The following is a 19,596-nucleotide window of genomic DNA, read 5'->3' as shown; positions in this document are numbered from 1 at the left end:
TTTGATCTTCACGGATTTAAACCATGACTGGCTTATATGGACTTTTTACATGGACTTGCAGCCTGGCTGGCACATAGCACACTGTAGAAGTAAGAAAAATGCCGGTTTGTCATTTTCTTGTTTGCATTTTCCTTAATAGTATTAATTTTAACCCACAGTGCACTTGGAGACATCTTAAGTCTTATTTGTCCATTTCATTAGGATTACTTTATTAAAACTAAATAGTGTGAGTTGACAGGCATGCATACAATATGATGCAGTAGACTGAAAGATAAAAAGGGTGGACCTCTCCACCTTGAGGAACAAATATAGCCTTCAGAATGGCTCAGATCTGTCATGGGACTCCACTCCATAGAGCATGGAAAAAGTGAGGACACCAATGTCATTCATATTTTAAGTATTAACGTTTAATGTTTCCGTGGGAAAATATCAGCTAGAATTCGAATATGTTCTTCATGTACCCCAACTTATATTTTTTGACAATCCACTTTGGAAATCACTATCATTAAATGATTATACAGTTATATTTGGACTGTAAAGGATGGAAAGCTTTGTTGTTCACCAGAACAGGAAAAATTACCACATTCTTTAATCCCTTGACGACAGAGAACAATGAGGACAGATGTCTCCAGTAAAGGATAATTAGTACAGTACACTAAATCCTGTTGGCTATTAAAAAGGCCTTCATCACTGGTATCGTGACTAATTTGGATGAACACTAATGCCAAATAGCTAACCATATTAATACTTATTAATATGTTGTTCTTCTCCTTTAACTATTTCTCAAAGGCAATAACTGTTAGCTACACATGTAAATAAATGTCTGTACAATTAAATTCTTAAAATTGTAGATGTCAGTTTAGCTTCTCTTTATTGTTCCTTCATCTTGGTTTGGTAGCTTTGTAAAGTTCTCAGGAGCATAATCTCTATAACCTGTCTACTAGGTATGAATATTGGCTCTGTTACCCCCTAATTGTATTGCCTTGGGCAAGTTATTTGACCTATTTCTGCCTCTGTTGCCATAAATGTGAAACAAATGTAATAATAAGAGCAACAACAGAAATAATAATGGTAATGGTGATAATATTAAGGCAAAGAATGCTTATCCCGTTAAGTTGGTGAGTGGGTTAAATAAATTAATAAATAAAACAGACTTGGAACAATGTCTGGCACATAGAAAGCACTCAGTATCAGCACTCAAAAATTTAATTTTGGGGGGTGTGGAGGTGGTCATTCACTTGAGTTTCAATATAACAGTAGTTTTTAAGTACATGCAGAATGCCACATTTTCTCAGAGCGATTATTCATCTAATTGGGTTCCTCTGCAGCCAGTGCCTGGTAGGAGAACATTGCTGTTTTCTAAAGTATAAATCTCAAGAGTTTACTGCATTTTTGTGATACTGTTACTATCCCAGAGCGATCTATTAAAATTTTTCTCCTTTTGTGATATAAAGAGCCTACTTTAATATATTTATTACGGCTTCAGATGTTTCAATGTGTTTCAGATCACTTAATTTTTTTTCACATAATTGTAGACTGCACTCCCATTTCTCTGAGGTCTGCTTTCTGCTGAGCTGAGTGTTGGTAACCTCAGCAGAGAAATATCTTTTAGCTCTGTAGATACTCCCAAGTGTGCTAAATCCTGACCCTAGTAAGTGATGAGGCTCATGGTGTTAGCAGAGAGACACTTCCTAGCAGTGTCATGTAGCTATATGTGGGGGTGAAAGTTATTCTATCTTTTCTACAAATCTGACAATCGGTGACGAAACACTGTAGCATCATACTTGCTGTAAATTTTGACAAATGTACTAATACCATTTTATACCTGTGCTTTATACATTTTATTTCTAACCATTACTTTACTAACAAAAGGTGCTTAACAGGTGCTGGCTCAATCCACTGCTTCCGGACACAACTGTACCATGTGTACCAAAGAGTTTCCAAAGAGAAAGAGTTCTGCCAAGCCCAAATGTATCATCTTCTGGGTTCAATCCTTTATGTGCCCTTTCACAGACTACATACTTTTAGGACATTTTATCAGTTTTAGCACATACACATATATTCAGTTTCCACAATAGTTGGAACATCTAAAAATTTAGCCCCTCTTCCTTTGGGGTCTCTTTCAAACAATTATAGATCAGCCGGTGTGAAGAGGGTGACATCCTTGGGGTTTTCCACTAAGAAGCCAATGTCCTCAGATTATAAAAAGATCAGATGTGAACAAAATTTGAAAGCTATGAAGTTAGAGTTGACATGCAGGATGCCAAGTGTAGTTAAATTTTAGATAAACAATGAATGAATTTTTAAGTGTAAATACGCCCCCAAATATTGCATGGAATTAATATTAATATTTGGAACCAAGATACTGGTATCCTATATTTTTATTTACAACATCTGGCAATCCTATGTGAAGGACCTATAAAGGTAAGAGTTTTACAGAAGAAATATGGTAGGTTCTATAAATTAGTATTTGTTTTAAACTGGATTATAAATCTTATACAATTTAATTACATTAAACCTTTTAAGATTTAAAATCCAGTTTAAAATAAATACTAATTTAAAGATAATAAAAACTATAATTATAGGGTATTTCATTATATACATATACACATTGTAGTTAGTCCATTCTCTCACCGCTACAAAGAACTGCCTGAGACTGGGTAATTTATGAAGAAAAGAGGTTTAATTGACTCACAGTTCCTCAGGCTGTACAGGAAGCATGGCTGGGAAACTTGCAATCATGAAGTGAAGGAGAAGCAAGTACGTCTTCACATGGTGATCAGAGAGGGAAAAATAGTGAAGGGAGAGGTGCTACACCCTTTCAAACACCCGGATCTCGTGAGAACTCTATCACAAGAACAGCAAAGGGGAAAGTCTGCCTCCATGATTCACTCACCTGCACCAATCCCCTCCTTCAACACTAAAGATTACAATTCAACATGAGATTTGGGTGGGGGCACAGAGCCAAACCATATCATACCTACACACACATATATGTACATGTGCATGTATTTCTGCCTATATTAGTTTTCTATTGCTGCTATAACGAATTACCACAATTCAGTGGCCTAAGACAACACAAACATATTATCTCACAGTTCTGTAGGTTAGAAGTCTAGGTATCGTATGACGCAGCTGATTTTTCTGCTTAGAGCCTCACTGGGCTAAAATCAAGATATCAGTGTCTCTGGAGGGACTGCGGAAGAATTCGTTTCCACTTTTATTCAGGTTATTAGCCAAATTGAGTTCCATGCAGTTGTGGGACTAAGGCCCCATTTCCTTGCTGGCTGTGAGACGGGGCTCCTACTCAAACTCAGAGGCCTCCCACCTTCCCTGACTCGTGATCTCATTCATCTTCAAAGCCAGCAACAGCTGTTGGTGTCTTTTCCTGCTTAAATTTCTCTGCCTCCGCTTCATGTTTGCCTTATCTCTCCCACCAAATCCCCTATGCCTCAAAGGCTCATGTGATTATATTGGGCTCAGCCAGGTAATTCAAGATCACTTCCCTATCTTAAAGTTTATAACATTAATTCTATCTGTAATATCCCTTTTGCCATATTCACAGGTTCCAGGAATCATGGTGTGGACATTTTTTTGGAGGGGGAGCCATTATTCTGCTTTACACACACCCAATTTTCTGATACTCTGTGATAAGCATTTTAACAAGGCACTTAATGTGGTAATCTCAATTGGGAAATGGTTAAAAAAAAAAAAAAAGAAAATAAGACAGAAGGCAAAACCTGTACTGCTTTGATTCCAGTTTAACTCATGGACAATAAAGCATAATTTAAAATTTTGATGATTAAATTAATAACTACATAGGGCCAAGCATGATGGCTCATGCCTGTATTCCCAGCACTTTGGGAGACCTAGGTGGACAGATCGCTTGAGCCCAGAAGTTTGAGACCAGCTTGGGCAATATGGTGAAACCCCATCTCTACTTAAAAATACAAACTTAGCCAGGTATGCTGGTGCACACCTGTGGTCCCAGCTACTCAGGAGGCTGAGGTGGGAGGATTGCTTGAGCCCAGGAGGTTGAGGCTGCAGTGGACTATGATTGTACCGCTGCACTCCAGCCTGGGCAACAGAGCAAGACCCTGTCTCAAAAAAAGTACATACATACATAGCCATTTCTGCAGTGGTATAAGGATTGAGAATGAACAGCTGTTGTATATGGCTATTCAGTAGGCCAGTCAGTAGAAACCCATCCGTTGTTCATAGCAAAAGCAGGTCTGTCCTAGGCCAGTTGACTTAAAGGTAATAAAACTATTTGAAAGAACAAAGACGTTATGATTATGACACATCCTTAAATGAACCAGATTCCGTTTGATATATATGAAAAATTTAAGCATGGGTCTAAAAGTGCTGTAAGAGAAATCTTTTCATTTTTTTCGATGAGATCTAACATCAGCATATAGATGGCTTCATCAATTATTGAGAAAAAGACTAAGAAAAGAAAAATGACTGAATGGGATGCTTCATTTTGAAGTCTGATTTTGAAGCCTTTGGGGTGAATATACCTGTAGCTCTAAATCCTTCAGAATTAGTTGTCGTTCTTTCACTGGCTCATCTACTTAAATTTCTTGTTTTTTTTAAAGACACTTAAAAATTTTAACACACTGTCAAACAGCAAAATGTATGTGGTAAGCTTTGAAATACATGAAATATATGAACTGTAACGTATCTGAAGTTAAGAAACAGGTCTCTTTATAGATAAATATCATTAAGATGAAACAAAAAAATGACTTTAAATTTAAAATATTGCCTTATCTCAAGAGTTAAGTGTTCATGACTTTGAGTGATTTTTTTTCCCTTCACAGCTATTTTTATTCTCTTCTGTATTCTGAAGTGCAGCATTGAATTTCAAAGTTCTTATACTTGCCATCTAAGGTCCTTGCCCTGTTTATTTCTATCAAAGTATCATGGAACCCAAGCTGACAATCTAAAATCGCTAAAAAAAAGAAAAAAGAGACAACAGTGATAATGAAGGAATGTTCATTTACAAATCACTAGTTATTCCTGGTGCTTTTTTGGCGCTAACATTTAGAGATTAATAAATGGACCACAGTGGATTAAATAAGCACACACAGATATGCACTAAGGAGTAAAAGTGCATCTCATTTGAAAAGCACTGTTTTCTTAATTCAGATGAATACCAGTGATTTTTCTTACATTTTAAGGAATTACCCAAGTCTGCTGTCACGATGTTAGACACTGCCATGTAAATATAGTGCTGATAGTATCTTTCTAGCTGCTTAACCCAAAATGGAGACTTTTATCATCTTTCCTCCAAGTCATTACCTCTGGGTTAACTGAAAACTATTTTTTATTATAAGAAATGCTTTCTAATTCTTTATCATCTTTTTTTGAGGTATCCTTTTTTTTTAACCTCATCTCAAACACTTCATACCTATTTCATAAAATTCCCCAAAGATGTTTTTCCATGCCGTGTAAACTTTATTTCCACCTCTACGTACATAAACTCATGTGCCTTTAGATGTCTTTAGGTGATACTGATTCTTTATTTAAAGCTTTGACGCTGTTAGAAAAAGGATTTAAAGTAGCTTATGTATTTATGGATAAAGAGAGGACACAGACAATATAAAGGAGTAAATGTGAGTTTTGCCAGTTACCTCAAATTTGCTGAATATTTTAATATGAGATTGGGGGTAACTGGGAAAACCTATATTTTTCTTTATTTACCCCAAATTTGCTGAACATTGTAATATGACTCTGGATCATATAATTCAGCAAATTTTGAATAATGAAAGAAAAACATATTCTAAATAATTTTAGAGAAGTATTTTTTCTGGTAAAGGTTATTATTCTGATACAAAGTTAAAGAAAAAACTTGTTATGACTGTTGTTAAATGGCATGGGAGACTTTATTCAGGACTATTGTGATAGGTGTCAAAACTATGGCAGGGGAGAGGCGGATTGGCCCAACTCTGAAATCAGGGGATTTATAGCCAAGGCACAAGTTAAGGGTAATGGAATAATTAGTGAGAAGAGAATACATGGGTAAGAGGAATTCTTGCTAAACTGACTTAACAGGATTTCTACTGAATGGCAAGCCAGGGTGACCAAATATCAAGGATGTGAGTTGAAGAATTTGATTAGGTATTGAGAACGATCAGGTATCAGAAGTGAGGAGATTCTCTCTAAACAGACTTATCAAAAATTTTACTAAAACTGGACTCCACAAGATCAGACACTGAAGCCCAAGGTCAAGGCTTAACTAGTAGTGAAGAGGACTCACAGGAACCTGGCTAAAGGTTGGTCAAGGAGAGTGTCAGTTTTTTAATGACTAAGGCAAGAGAAGAACATGTTGGCATACAAAGTTTGCATTGTGCAAAACAGTAAAGAATACTCATCATTCTCTACATTTCCATAAAATTGAACTTAGGTCTGATTTTATCATTTGAGTTTCAGTTTTTTTAATATAAGTATATGGCAGGGAGTATGTAGGCAAGATGGCATTTAAAGAGAGTGATGAGGGAATGAGCCATGGGAATATCTTAGTGCCCAAATTCAACTGCCCTATGGCATGGTGCATGGGGTACTGGAGAAACTATGGCAAACTCACTGTGAGTGGAGTGAAGTGGTCAAAAGATAGAGAAGTAATGCTTGGGGGAAGAGGGATAGCAGAGATCAAATCATTTCAGACCTTAAAACCCACTGTGCGATCTTTTACTTTAACTCTGAATGACATAGGAAGCCATTGGAGGATTCTGAACAGGAAGAAGATCTGACTTACATTTTAAAGAGATCAGTTTGGCTGCTATTATGAGATAGATTATAGGAAGGTAAGGATGGCAGAAGAGAGATCAATTAGGAGGTTTCTGAAGTAGCGCAGAGGAGGCATGATGGTGGCCTGTTTCAGGATAGTGCCTGTGGAAATGGCAAGTAGTTAGTGGTCATATTCTGAATATGTTTGGAAGGTAGAAATAAGGAGTTCACTGACTGATAACTTGGAAGAATAAGAAAATATTTTTTTGAGATGGGGAAGATTGCAGAAAAAAATAGGTTATTTGCGGGAAGAGCAGCAGTTTGGTTTTTGACTTTTCTTTAATTCACAATGCCTATTAGACTTCCAAATGGAGGAGTTAGACTGGGCCAAAGGACAGACAAAACGGGCATGTAAGATTAGAATGAAGGTTTAGGAAGTACCTGTCTTGGGACTTAGCATTTAAACTAGAATTTAATCAGTTGTAATGCATTAGTGGATCGAATAATGAAGGGACAAAAAGTATTCTATAGAGAAAAACAACATAGGAAAATCCTCAAGGCTTGAGGAGCTAAGAAAGTGATATTCCTACAAACAATTGATAAAGGCGGCAGGAGCATAGTAAACAAAGCGAAGAGTGGCATGAACCATTGGGTCTGATCACCTAGGAAGTGAGAGTACATAGATGGGTCCAATGATTGATGTTCACAGTAATCATTTATTTCTCTGTGTTGTCCTCCTTCGCCTCTACTGGTCATTCACGACTGCTTAGAAATCCCTATTTAGGGTGCAGTCACCTGTGTTCTTTCATGACACTACATGGTGCTTTCTGAATCGTGTTGCGCTTGCCTGTTCTCTGGTCATCTCCTCCAGCATACCATAGGTTCTTTAAGGAGAGAAAGCCTATAGTACATAAATAATTAGTGAACAAAACAGTAAATAAACCTTTGCACTTCAAATAAAATCTAAGTGATAATTGTCCCTGTCCTCCTCACCCAACTCATGTCATGCCACTCTTCCCTTTGTTTACTATACTCCAGCCGTCTTTATCAATTGTTTGTAGGAATATCACTTTCTTAGCTCCTCAAGCCTTGAGGATTTTCCTATGCTATTTTTCTCTATAGAATACTTTTTGTCCCTTCATTATTTGATCTACTAATTCATTATAACTGATTAAATCCAGGTTTAAATGCTAAGTCCCCAGACGGGTACTTCCTAAACCTTCATTCTAATCTTACATGTCCATTTTGTCTCTCCTAAAAGTTCTAATTTGTGAATTAATAGCATTTATCATAGTTTGTAGATTTATAAGGATTGTATGCTTGTTTGTTTACTGTTTCTCAATAGAATCTATGAGAACAAAAGACCATGTCTGTTTTAATCATTAATAGGCACCTAGCCCTTGCCCCTGCACCAGACACTTCATAGGCCCTTGAAAAAATTCTTAGCATAAGTGAAAATAAAAATGTCCACATATTTGTATTATTATCAATGGATGTGGATAATATAATCAGTATATTTGTGATTTTTGGATAACATGAAACTATAACGCCTTTTGATAAACATGTTTTAATCTGTTTTCTCTTAAATTTGGGAAAATATGAGCTAATGGAATAAGAATTAGTCTCCCACTTGCCCAGCAGCACCTGGGTTTTATAAGTATGTAAACATTTTCCATTTTTTACAGAAAAATTGTACTTTCAAGATTTGGATCACCTCAGGGAATGTTCCATTTCCTCTCTTCACTAGTTCAGCATGTGATGTAGAAGAGCGTATCTGTGTGAACTTCTGAGAAACCATTAGCAGTATGAACAACTATTTTTCAAACTCAGTTTTATTGAAAACAGAAGTTTAAGAAACTTAAATAAATTACTATTTATGTGGAAAATGTGTGGATCTAGAGAACAGTTTTTCTCGTCGTTTACTTTATCTTCTAACTCTTTGTTGAGATAACAAGATCCATATAAATACCTCATAAAAATTATTTAAAATTTTTCAAACCAATAATGGTTAGGCATATATTATTTAGACTAACCAAATTTTACAACTCTTATTTATAAATATATGTGCATATATTTATAAAATTAAATACAGTTGTTTCCAAATTTATACAAAGAAGCTATAGCTATTGAAATCTAGAAAATACTAAGTATTCCAGTTTCATGAGTATGAAAAACTACTTATAAAATTAAATATTATTTAATTGTCGTTTCAGTTAGTTATTTGAGCATACAAAGAGGATGGAACTATCACCTAGATCAATTTAAATATTCTTTATCTCACCTCTGCAGTTGCTAATGTGTGGAAGCATTACTATAATTAGGATTAATTACTCATATAATTAGAAGTAATGGACATTTGGAAACAGGAAGTAGAGACTAGACCCCTTATTCCTCTGAGACTTCCTCTCAAGGACCCCTCCATAAAAAAGTGGCAACATGAAATTCCCAGGCCCATTATTTTATACTGCTGTTTGTAATACTACAATGTGCTAAATTTCATTTTGAGAGGCTACATAAAACTCATTAGAATATAGAAAAAAGAAATGTTTGAAAACTGTAAGCTTCTGAATTACTAGTAGAAGAATTGGCTGAAAATTGTAATGTTGCACTTTGCTGTTGTCATTCCAAAGTGTCTTTGGAAAAATCTGCTTGAATTAATAAAATAAATTTCATAAGGGATTAGCCTTCCAACTATTTTTATAATATTTAATATTTTAAATTATTGGCATGCTCATATTAGACTATCTATACATTTAACATATAGCCCTCATTTAGCCTTCTAACACTGCAGATATGACTTGGAGGTCTTCAAAACTACAGAAAAAGAAAAATAAGAGGAAACTTTCATAATGCAGTCACAATAAAAAGGGTGACAACTCTCCAATTCTATTTAGCCCATATTACAAAATACAAGTAATACAATGTGTTTATTAACACTTATTTGTCTAACAACAAACATTTAATTCATTGATTAACATTTTCAAAGCATCCAAGGTTAAATCAAGGAAAAAGAAATATTAACATTTGTATTAGGAGAGAATCTAGATAAATCATACGAGAGAAAGTACATTCAAACATTTCCTCACAATAGAAACTGAGAGTGTTTTGTTGAGTTTTCTTATTTCTTTTCAATCTTTCAACTTTTCTTTTCCAGTCTAAATTTTCAAAGGATTCACAGAATTATCACTAACACGTTTCTTCAAAGAAACAGTATAGAATTTACTGAACAAAAATTTGCTTTCTTTAGTGTTTAGAAAGCTTTCCAAACCAAAATTTACCTTAATGTATATATTAATCATATTAGTGGCAGCAGATGATACTCATCAATCTTTAGGTATGATGATAACATCTGAAGAAGTTTCATAAACAGGTTGCTTTCACTACCACTTGTACTGATAATTTTCAGTGATATTGTAAAGAACTATATAAATGCCATGATTTTTAGTTTCTATCTTAATGAAATCTTTACTGTTTATTTTCTTTATATGTATCTAATTTAAGATGAAAACTATCTCTTCTTTGAAATTAATTCTTTTTCCAGGTTAATCTCTTGGCTTTTGGAGTTATCATATACAAAGTTTTTCGTCACACTGCAGGGTTGAAACCAGAAGTTAGTTGCTTTGAGAACATAAGGTAAATGTGTCTTTAAGTTCCCTTTTTTTTTTTTTTTAGTAATTAAAAGCTTTAGTAACTCAAAGTACAGATAATTTGGGGAATTATTTTTAGATGATTGTTTCATACTTTACCATATTTAAAAGACATATTGGAAAATAGCATTTAGTATGTATATTAAGACTACAATTACTGCAGATTAAGTGGTAAGAAGCAATTTTTTTCAAACATACACCCCTTTGAAAGGGAAAAGATGATGACTGTGTTTTAAAGCAAGGAAGGCCTTAGTGATTATCTTTCATAAAATGTTTTTCAGAACTTAGTAACTGTTTCTTTCTTGTAATTCCTAGTCTGCATGTTGTCATGATTTTTCCTTTACACCCACCCTCCTGCTTTAAAACTGATTTATTGAAACCTTGAAAATGATTTGTTCAGGAAGAGCTGAATTATGCTATAGGGAACACTGGAAACAACGGACTATTTGTGTTGCTTGGGAACACTCCTGTAGTTTCAATACCTTGCACAAGATTTATAGTTGGGATTTAGTAAATGCTTGATCGATTACTTTCTTTTAGTCCTCACCAGTCATGGTTTCATGTAGTGTACTGGTTTTAATAAAGTTGAAAATGACTCATTTTCTGAGGTACACTGCTAAAACATCTACTGCAATAAAGAATGATTGGACTAAAAATGAATGAGAGAATAATCATTAGTTGCTTCATTTCCAAGGCAACGTCCTTAGTGAGCAGGATAGAATACTGCTTTACCAAAAGTCACAGGCATTCTGCCGAAAAGACGTGAGAGTGAGTGTGTGGGTGTATTTTTTCTTTAATTTTTAAGAAAACAGTATTCTGTAATGAATTTATTTTGATATATTTTTGTATTGCAAAAGCAAAACAAAATAAAACAAAACCGTATTTTTATATCCTACACGTTCTTTTCTTCTAAACCTGAAAGGAAAGCAGAGCCTCCTTTGATGTAATAGATACATGCTGACCCCAGTCCACATGGTATACTTTTCAGAGTTTCTTAGGGAAAATATTTCCTAACAGATATATGTCTTACCTTCGGGAATCCCTGCAACATTACATTTGAAATCAAAGCATGCACACTGCAGTATACCAGACAAAAATATTTTAAGATTAAGGAAATTACTTAATCATAATTCCATGTTTTGGTAATAGCAATTTGAGTTTGGAAGCACATCCCTGCCACGGTTCAGTAGCATACCCTAAAGGCTGTCCCACTTAACGGCAGCACGACTTAGCAGTTTTGAAATTCTATTGGGTCTATTTGTAAAAGGTTTCTTGGTTATACTGAAAACTCACCTCTCACATAATTTGAGTAATTTGGGAGACGTGTTGACTATATACGGCGTTCTTCACTGTCGCCTTTCTCATATGTGATAGGTCTTGTGCAAGAGGAGCCCTCGCTCTTCTGTTCCTTCTCGGCACCACCTGGATCTTTGGGGTTCTCCATGTTGTGCACGCATCAGTGGTTACAGCTTACCTCTTCACAGTCAGCAATGCTTTCCAGGGGATGTTCATTTTCTTATTCCTGTGTGTTTTATCTAGAAAGGTAAACAATTTCTTATTTTGGTCGATCCTAGTATATTCATGTAGCATCGGTTGCCAAATTGATAGAAAATTCTTACTCTCATAGATTTATGACTTCTGCCTTTATTGCCTAAATCGCCTAGCTGTTCATAGGAAAATATGCTTTTAAAAGAACCTTGGTATTAGGGATATAAATATAACTTAAATGGACATATTCTGAGCTATAATACTTTAGAAAACCATATATAGCAATTTATTGTGATCTGAAAAAAAATTAAATGTGATTGTTATGATTAACATTTCTTCCTTTCCTTTTTTTAATTTTTAGATACAAGAAGAGTATTACAGATTGTTCAAAAATGTCCCCTGTTGTTTTGGATGTTTAAGGTAAACATAGAGAATGATGGATAATTACAACTGCACAAAAATAAAAATTCCAATCTGTGGATGTCCAATGTGTAAAAGTGACTCATCAAATTATCCAATTATTAACTACTAGACAAAAAAGTATTTTAAATCAGTTTTTCTGTTTACACTATAGGAACTGTAGATAATAAGGAAAAATTATGTATCGTATAGATATAGTATGCTTTTCTACGTGAAATAGTTCTGTCAAAAATAGTATTGCAGATATTTGGGAAGTAATTGGTTTCTCAGGAGTGATATCCCTGCACCCAAGGAAAGATTTTCTTTCTAACACAAGAAGTATGTGAATGTCCTGAAGGAAACCACTGGCTTGATATTTGTGTGACTCATGTTGCCTTTGAAACTAGTCCCCTACCACCTTGGTAATGAGCTCCGTTACAGAAAGTGGAACATAAGAGAATGAAGGGGCAGAATATCAAATAGTGAAAAGGGAATGACTGTTATAATAATAAGATGTATTTTGAATAAACTTGTTTTTTCTGTAGACTAGCTGAGAAATTGTTGAGATAAAATAAAGAATTGAAGAAACACACTTTACCATTTTGTGAATTGTTCTGAAATTAAATGTCCACTAAAACAACTTAGACTTCTGTTTGCTAAATCTATTTCTTTTTCTAATATTCTAAAAAAGAAAAAAAAGGTTTACCTCCACAAATTGAGAAAAAAAAAAGCAAAAAAAAATCTGTTGCTAAGGTTAGACTGAGATATATACTATTTCCATACTTATTTCACTGATTGTGACTTTGGGTATTTAATCAGTAAAATATAAATGTGTCAAGATATAATATTGTTTATCCCTATCGATGTAAAAACAGTGTAATAAAGCTGAAGTATTCTATTCTATTACCTTTCAGTGAAGTGAAAGTTATACTATCTCATTAGTATGTTTGAATCCTTTATTATTTTTAATTTTAGAAATATTGCAGTTCACATTGCAATATTCCCTTTAATTTACTATTTTTAAAGGGGTATTATAAATATGAAAGTATTTATAAAGTGAATTGCTATTTTTGCTGTTCAGAAAAGTACACATTTAAAATTGTTATTGTTAACAATGTGTAAACACATTTAAAGTTGTTATTGTTAACGAAGAAATCGTGGTGAACTGTAGAGGTTTTCACAGTGGATCCATTTTCTGACAGTTTTCTACTATCTATTAAATCATATCTGCTTAAATATATAGCTTCTATCTATCTTTAAATCTTCTCATTAAAATGTAGAAGCAGTGACTTTGATCTCAAAAATAGGTAATTTTTCTTTGCCTACCTCTAAAAGTGTGCCAACACTAAATTTGTGATTTTAAATTAATTTCTCCAGCTGTTGAAATAAAGCCTGCCAAATCTTGCTCTAACAAATAAAATGTTATCTAAATGAAGCAATTCTGCTACAGCTTTGCTGAATTCCTGTTCTCAAGAAAGATGAGCTACCTGCCAAAGAGTCTCTTACATTTTTAGGGAATCCATGATAATAACTTCTCATTCTCTTCTAATTTCTTACATAGTAAGCCTGTGACCTATTATTATCAGTGCCATTGCAGGATAATATTATAGAAATGTGATATTGAAAATACTCACCTGTTTTATAGATATATTCAAAACTTTGTGTGGTAGACAGAATAATGCCCCCTCCCAAAAAAATGTCCATGCCCTAATCTTCAGAACCTCTTAATATGGTAGATTACATGGTGAGGAGAATTAAAGTTGCAGATGAAATTAAGTCTATTAATCAGCTGACCTTGAGATGAGGAGATGATCCTAGATTATCCAGGTGGGCCCAGTGTCATCACAATGTCCTTATAAGTGAAGGAGAGATTCAGAAGAAGGGCAGGAGTTACAGTGATGCAGTGTGGCGCAGACTCTACCAGCCATTGCTGGCATTGAGATGGAACTCCACAAACCAAGGAATGAGGACAGCCTCTAGAAGCAGAAAAAGGCAAGGAAATGTATTCTTCCCTGGCATCTCCAGAAGGGAGTCAGCCCTGCTGATACCTTTGTTTTAGCTCAGGAAAACCCATTTCAGACTTCTAAACTCCACACCTATAAGATAATAAGTTTATGGTGTCTTAAGCTGAGTTTGTGAATAATTTGTTGCAGCAGCCATTAGGAACGAATACGATGGAAATATTTATGTAATAAGATCTTTGGAGATGAACTACTGTTCAAATCATTAGGGCAAGTGTTCACCCAACTGTCTTCTTTTCATCCACCTTTCCGTAGATATCATTGGACAAAGCTTATATTTGTTAGTATGACAGTTAAGAGCTTCTCATATCTACTTTCCTCCCCAGTTTTCATTTTTGCCTAACAAGTTTATTCAGTTATACCAAACACTTTACCGTTCCCCAAATTTGCCATGGTTCACCGAATTCCCCTTTTCTGGAATTTCCTCCTTGCGACAATCATTACTCTGGCAAATATTACTTGCCCTTAATGCATCTTTCTTTAGGAAGCCTTCTCTGACTCACACAAGGAATTAATCGCTTCTACCTTTGTCTCACCACTCTATCTAGTACTTATCTATTTAACATTTATTACACTGTATTGTAATTATTCAGCCTGGCTCAGGACATTCACTGGATGGTGTTCTGTTATTCCTTAAACACAGGTACCCTTTTTATTTTGGGTTTCGTGAATCGATGTTACTTATCTTCTGTTGCTTCCTGACCATATGTTTGATGTCATAACAGGTCTGCACCCTCTGAACAATCTGGCCTTTGCTCTTTTGCTTTACCTATTCCATTCTGGAAGCCCGCTTAGCCAAGCCTTTCATGCTTGTCTAACACACACCATGCAATTAGGTGGAAAGGGATGACCCAGCAACTTCAAATTAGTAAAGTAGAGAAGGCAGAGTAATTAGGCGAGCAATATAGCCTTGAGCATATATGATTCAATTCAGTTTTTTCAGAAAAGACATTTTTGGAGGATTTGTAAGGAGCTTACCGAAATAATAAAGTCATGCTTCATTTTCCATTTGGTTGTCTTTCCTCATGTTATTCCTTATTCCACTTCCTCATTTGATAGTGAGTTAGGTAAATATTAAAATTCAAGACTCAACCACCTTAACCTGTAAAATAGATCACAAGATCATCAGTAAATGCTAAATTGCATGAATTCAGTATGAGTCCAGAAATAGTACCCCATTGTTCAAGTTTTCTCCCTACCTGGAATGTCTTCTCAATGCAATTTTTACCCATCATTCAAGACTTCACATTATGAAGCTCTCTGGTCAATTTGGTCCTTACTAATTTCCACAATCACTACCACTATAGCACTTACAGGGTGTACATGATAACATTGCACTTAATAAGAATCATTGTAAAGTCATCATTCAGTGCTCAAGCTTCAAATTCCTAGGTTTTAGATTACAGATAGGAGTTAAATAACTTAGTAAAGGCATTTAAAGAAAACATTTCTTTCTTGAACGTTGATACAGCTTTGAATAGTTAAACTGTGCTATCCCATTTAATTCTCACACTAACATATGCAATTCTATCCTTGTCTTCTCAACGTGAAGAGTGTCTAATGTCACACAGGTAGGAAAAGGCAAAGTTAGTTTTCAAATTCAAAGCTACAGGCCCTGCTGCTCCCCTACAGGAGCTCTCACAAACTTGCTTGGACTCAGATATCTAAGGATTGAAAATGGCTGGATTCATACCCAAGCTTTCTGCCTCTGTAGGGTATATTCCACAGCTATACATTTGTATAGCGTAAGGATAATATTCCAGTTGACAATTATGTTCTCTTGAGGCTAGAGGAAGCATGACATACTTTTTTATTTTTTCTTTGACACCGAGTTTTGCTTTTGTTGCCCAGGCTGAAGTGCAATGGTGCGATCTCGTCTCACTGCAATCTCCGCCTCCCGGGTTCAAGTGATTCTCTTACCTCCACCTCCTGAGTAGCTAGGAATACAGGCACATGCCACCACGCCCAGCTAATTGTTTTGTGATTTTAGTAGAGATGGGGTTTCTCCATCATGGCCAGGATGGTCTCAATCTCTTGACCTCGTGATCAGCCCGCCTCATCCTCCCAAAGTGCTGGGATTACAGGCGTGAGCCACCACGCCCAGCCGACATACTTTTTTAACATGGGATTTTAATGTCTTTTCTACATGCATCTGTGACTTGAAATAAGTGCATAGCATAAGTTTTAAGTTAAAGTGTTTTTATTCTTTTCCTCTCTGCTTTGCTGCCCTTTCCTTGTACATTTATTCCCATCCCCCATTCCTACTCACACCCTCAACCAGGCAACTCATGTTAACCAACTGGCATATATTCTTGCATATTGTTCTTCCTGTTCATATCATCATATTGAGAACATTAATATGACATCACATTATAAAAATGTCTATGTTGCCTGCTTTTGTCACTTGTTAAATTAACAAGTATAGCCCGTTAATTCATTTAATGGCCGAATAATATTTTGTATTGAAAATGTACCATAATTGCACAGCTGATATACAATCCGAGCAATGCAATAATATATTGGAAGAGCTCACTGCCTTTCAAAAATAATGTTGCCTATGCCATACAGCTTGGTTTTGTTGTTGAAAATACCAAATGCTAATGTTATTTTTTTTCTTAAGATGAATGTGGACCCATGTTGATGAGCCAAAACATCATAACCCTTTCATTGATATAAAGGTTGTTTCTTGTTTCTAGCAAGTATTCAGTGAAAATCATACTATGGATTTGAGATCCACAAAGCTCCTTGAGCATTTTCATTTAAGTGAAAAGGATTTGAATTATTTACCCTACATTGATGGCTTGAGCAAGCATTAAGATTGGTAAGCAATCTGAAAGTACAGAACATTTTACCTGGTATTTCATTCAGACATTGCACATCACAGGTTTGTATGATAGTTATGCTTAATATAAAATGAGAGGGTTAGTTTAGCTGCAACGGATCTCTTCTGGTGCCAATGTACTATGTTTCTAATTCCAACCCCCCATTTTGAGGCAATGTAAATAATAAGGTCTACAAAGTATATTACAATTTTATGCACTCAAAAATAAGAGAAAAAATAATAGGTTTCTTTCAAAATTGTCCTTAAGAAATGTGGTTTTATTTCCTATCAGGCTGCAATTTGCCGTATATCAACATCTAAGGGCCAGGCAGCTCAACCTGAAAATGATTATTTTCTTTCTTTTCCTTAATGTATCAGAAAGTGGATCTAAACCTTCTGTATGCAGGGGGGTTAATTATCTTGGCAGTCAGTTAAGCTTTGGAAGTTTTAGGTGATAAGAACAGAGCCCTAAAAAAGACTCCCTGCTACTGCTGCCTGCTGTGAAGAAACAGCCATGTGTTGCCACCACTGCAAATATCGCTGAAATTACCCTAAAATTCCCCTGCTTTTCTGTGCATCCTGGCTCCTGGAGAGCGGCCCTGTGCCAGCGAGGTCGTCTATTCTGTCATATCAGCCCACATGGCAAGCATGACAACTACATCTTTCACTCAATCTAATGCAGGAGGCTTTTCTGCAAGACCTTAGATGACCCAAGCGAGGAATGTAATTATTCAAAACAACAGTGCTTCTTGTTCCTCAAGTGCTGCCAACTTCTCTGCAGAGCCACCTAAATGCTCCCCAATTTTATCCTCCCACTCAGATCAATTTCTCAGTTTCTCCTAAAGGAGTGTGTAAATAAACAATCACCTCTCACATTTTAGAACTTTACTTTCAGAGAGGCGGTAACAGCGGTGTGGCTGCAAGCTCAGATTCTGCAGTCAGACCACCTTGGCTAGAATTCCCTTCCTAGCAGAGTTGGTTGTATAACCTTGGGCAAGTTACAACCCTAGACCTCAGTTTATCATCTAGGAAATAGAGATAGCAATGATATAATGTTGTTTTCAGAATTAAATCACTTAATATATGGAAGATAATTAATACAATGATTAGCACATGGCAAGTGGCATCTAAGTAGTAGCTATTGTTATTATAGCCCACATGAACAGTTACTGACCATGCACTTACCAGGTACTAGTGACTGTTCTCAGTACGTGGTGGAGTTAACCGGTAAAAATCATGAAAACTGAGAAAAAATAAGCATAAATATCTTGTTCAAAGTGAAGATCTCCACATTATTGATTTATCAGCAAGTTATTTCTGAAACAAGCAAGGAAACAGTAAAAACAGAAGTGAGTAATAATAAAGTCAAATTGTAGATTTACTTTCTTTACTTTCTATCGTCCCCCAATCTAGTTTCTCCCACCCGCCCATTTCACCCCACCCAAAAACTCCAATTTCAGTTTCATTGCCCTCTAATATGGAGCCGGAAGTATGCCAGAGAGAAGTTTAAATGTTCGATTTTGTCGATGTGCTCTGCGGAGTGCGGTTGCAGCCCAGGTCCCACATTCTCTGTACACACAGAAATCCTGCCCCTGCAGGTGCTAATGTCCTTCAGTTAAAATTAAAGTGGTTTTACTGTAAAAAATTTTCATCAACATATTTTTATTTAAATATAAATATTATTAGCATTTACATGAAGCTAAAAAATATTTTCTCTTCTTTAAACATAGTGCACATAAACAAAGACATTTTGGTATTCTCAGCTTTCCACATACTACCATAAATAAGGAAAAAATTTACACTGGCATTCGGGTACTTTTTTCAGCATATTATATATATATAAAGAATATATATATAAAGAATAAATATATATATTCTCGGTTCAGGACACTTTCCAGTCATTTCATTTGCTCTTGCCTAATTTAAGACAACAGAAAGCATGCTCCTTTAAAACACAATCCTGATATCTTTAAAGGAAAAAGCAAATGAGCTATGTTAATACTTGAGAAAAACTCATAAGGGAATTGCCAATAGAAAAGAAGAAATATTCTTTAATAAATACCAATTACTTGTTTGTAAACTGCATTTGGCTTTACCTATTTATGTTATTCAAATGTTCAGCATTGTTTCCTGAACAATAGATTTCTTTGTTACATAAAGGTAATTTCCAGCTCCCATATTTAGTAAACTAGATATTACAAATTTTTGAGATAAAAATTAACCAGGAATTTTATTATTTGCTAATTTGAGAATTCAGATGTTCATTATATCTGCCCTCCCATCTGCCAATCTCGTTATTTTGATGAAGAATGCCTCAGAGATTAGAAACATAGTTCTTTATTCTTCTATGTACTAAAGTGTAAGACATACTTAGTATTGTGTGATGTTTTTCCAAACAGATTTGCATTCATAGACAGAATAAGCTGAATAAGTCTACATAGCCAAACGTTTGCTTCTACTTGCTCCAATAGCACCAACAAATAGGAAGCTC

General features: G+C 35.2%; 1 protein-coding gene across 2 annotated transcripts in view; it reads left to right on the top strand.

The window, feature by feature from the left end:
- Nucleotides 1-13,698, top strand: part of ADGRL4 (adhesion G protein-coupled receptor L4) — a 152,682-nt gene extending 138,984 nt beyond the window's left edge. For both annotated transcript variants that reach the window (XM_063624178.1, XM_063624177.1), the window contains exons 13-15: nt 10,271-10,362; nt 11,751-11,919; nt 12,226-13,698. In XM_063624178.1, coding sequence (XP_063480248.1) covers nt 10,271-10,362; nt 11,751-11,919; nt 12,226-12,288 — 324 coding nt within the window. In that variant the 3' untranslated portion in view covers nt 12,289-13,698. The remainder of the gene's footprint in view (nt 1-10,270; nt 10,363-11,750; nt 11,920-12,225) is intronic.
- Nucleotides 13,699-19,596: the final 5,898 nt, after the last annotated feature.

The sequence above is a fragment of the Symphalangus syndactylus genome, chromosome 12 (genome assembly GCF_028878055.3).
Source record: "Symphalangus syndactylus isolate Jambi chromosome 12, NHGRI_mSymSyn1-v2.1_pri, whole genome shotgun sequence".
NCBI lineage: Eukaryota > Metazoa > Chordata > Mammalia > Primates > Hylobatidae > Symphalangus > Symphalangus syndactylus.
The sequence above is the reverse complement of the archived record's forward strand: the minus strand, read 5'-3'. Positions and strand labels throughout refer to the sequence as shown.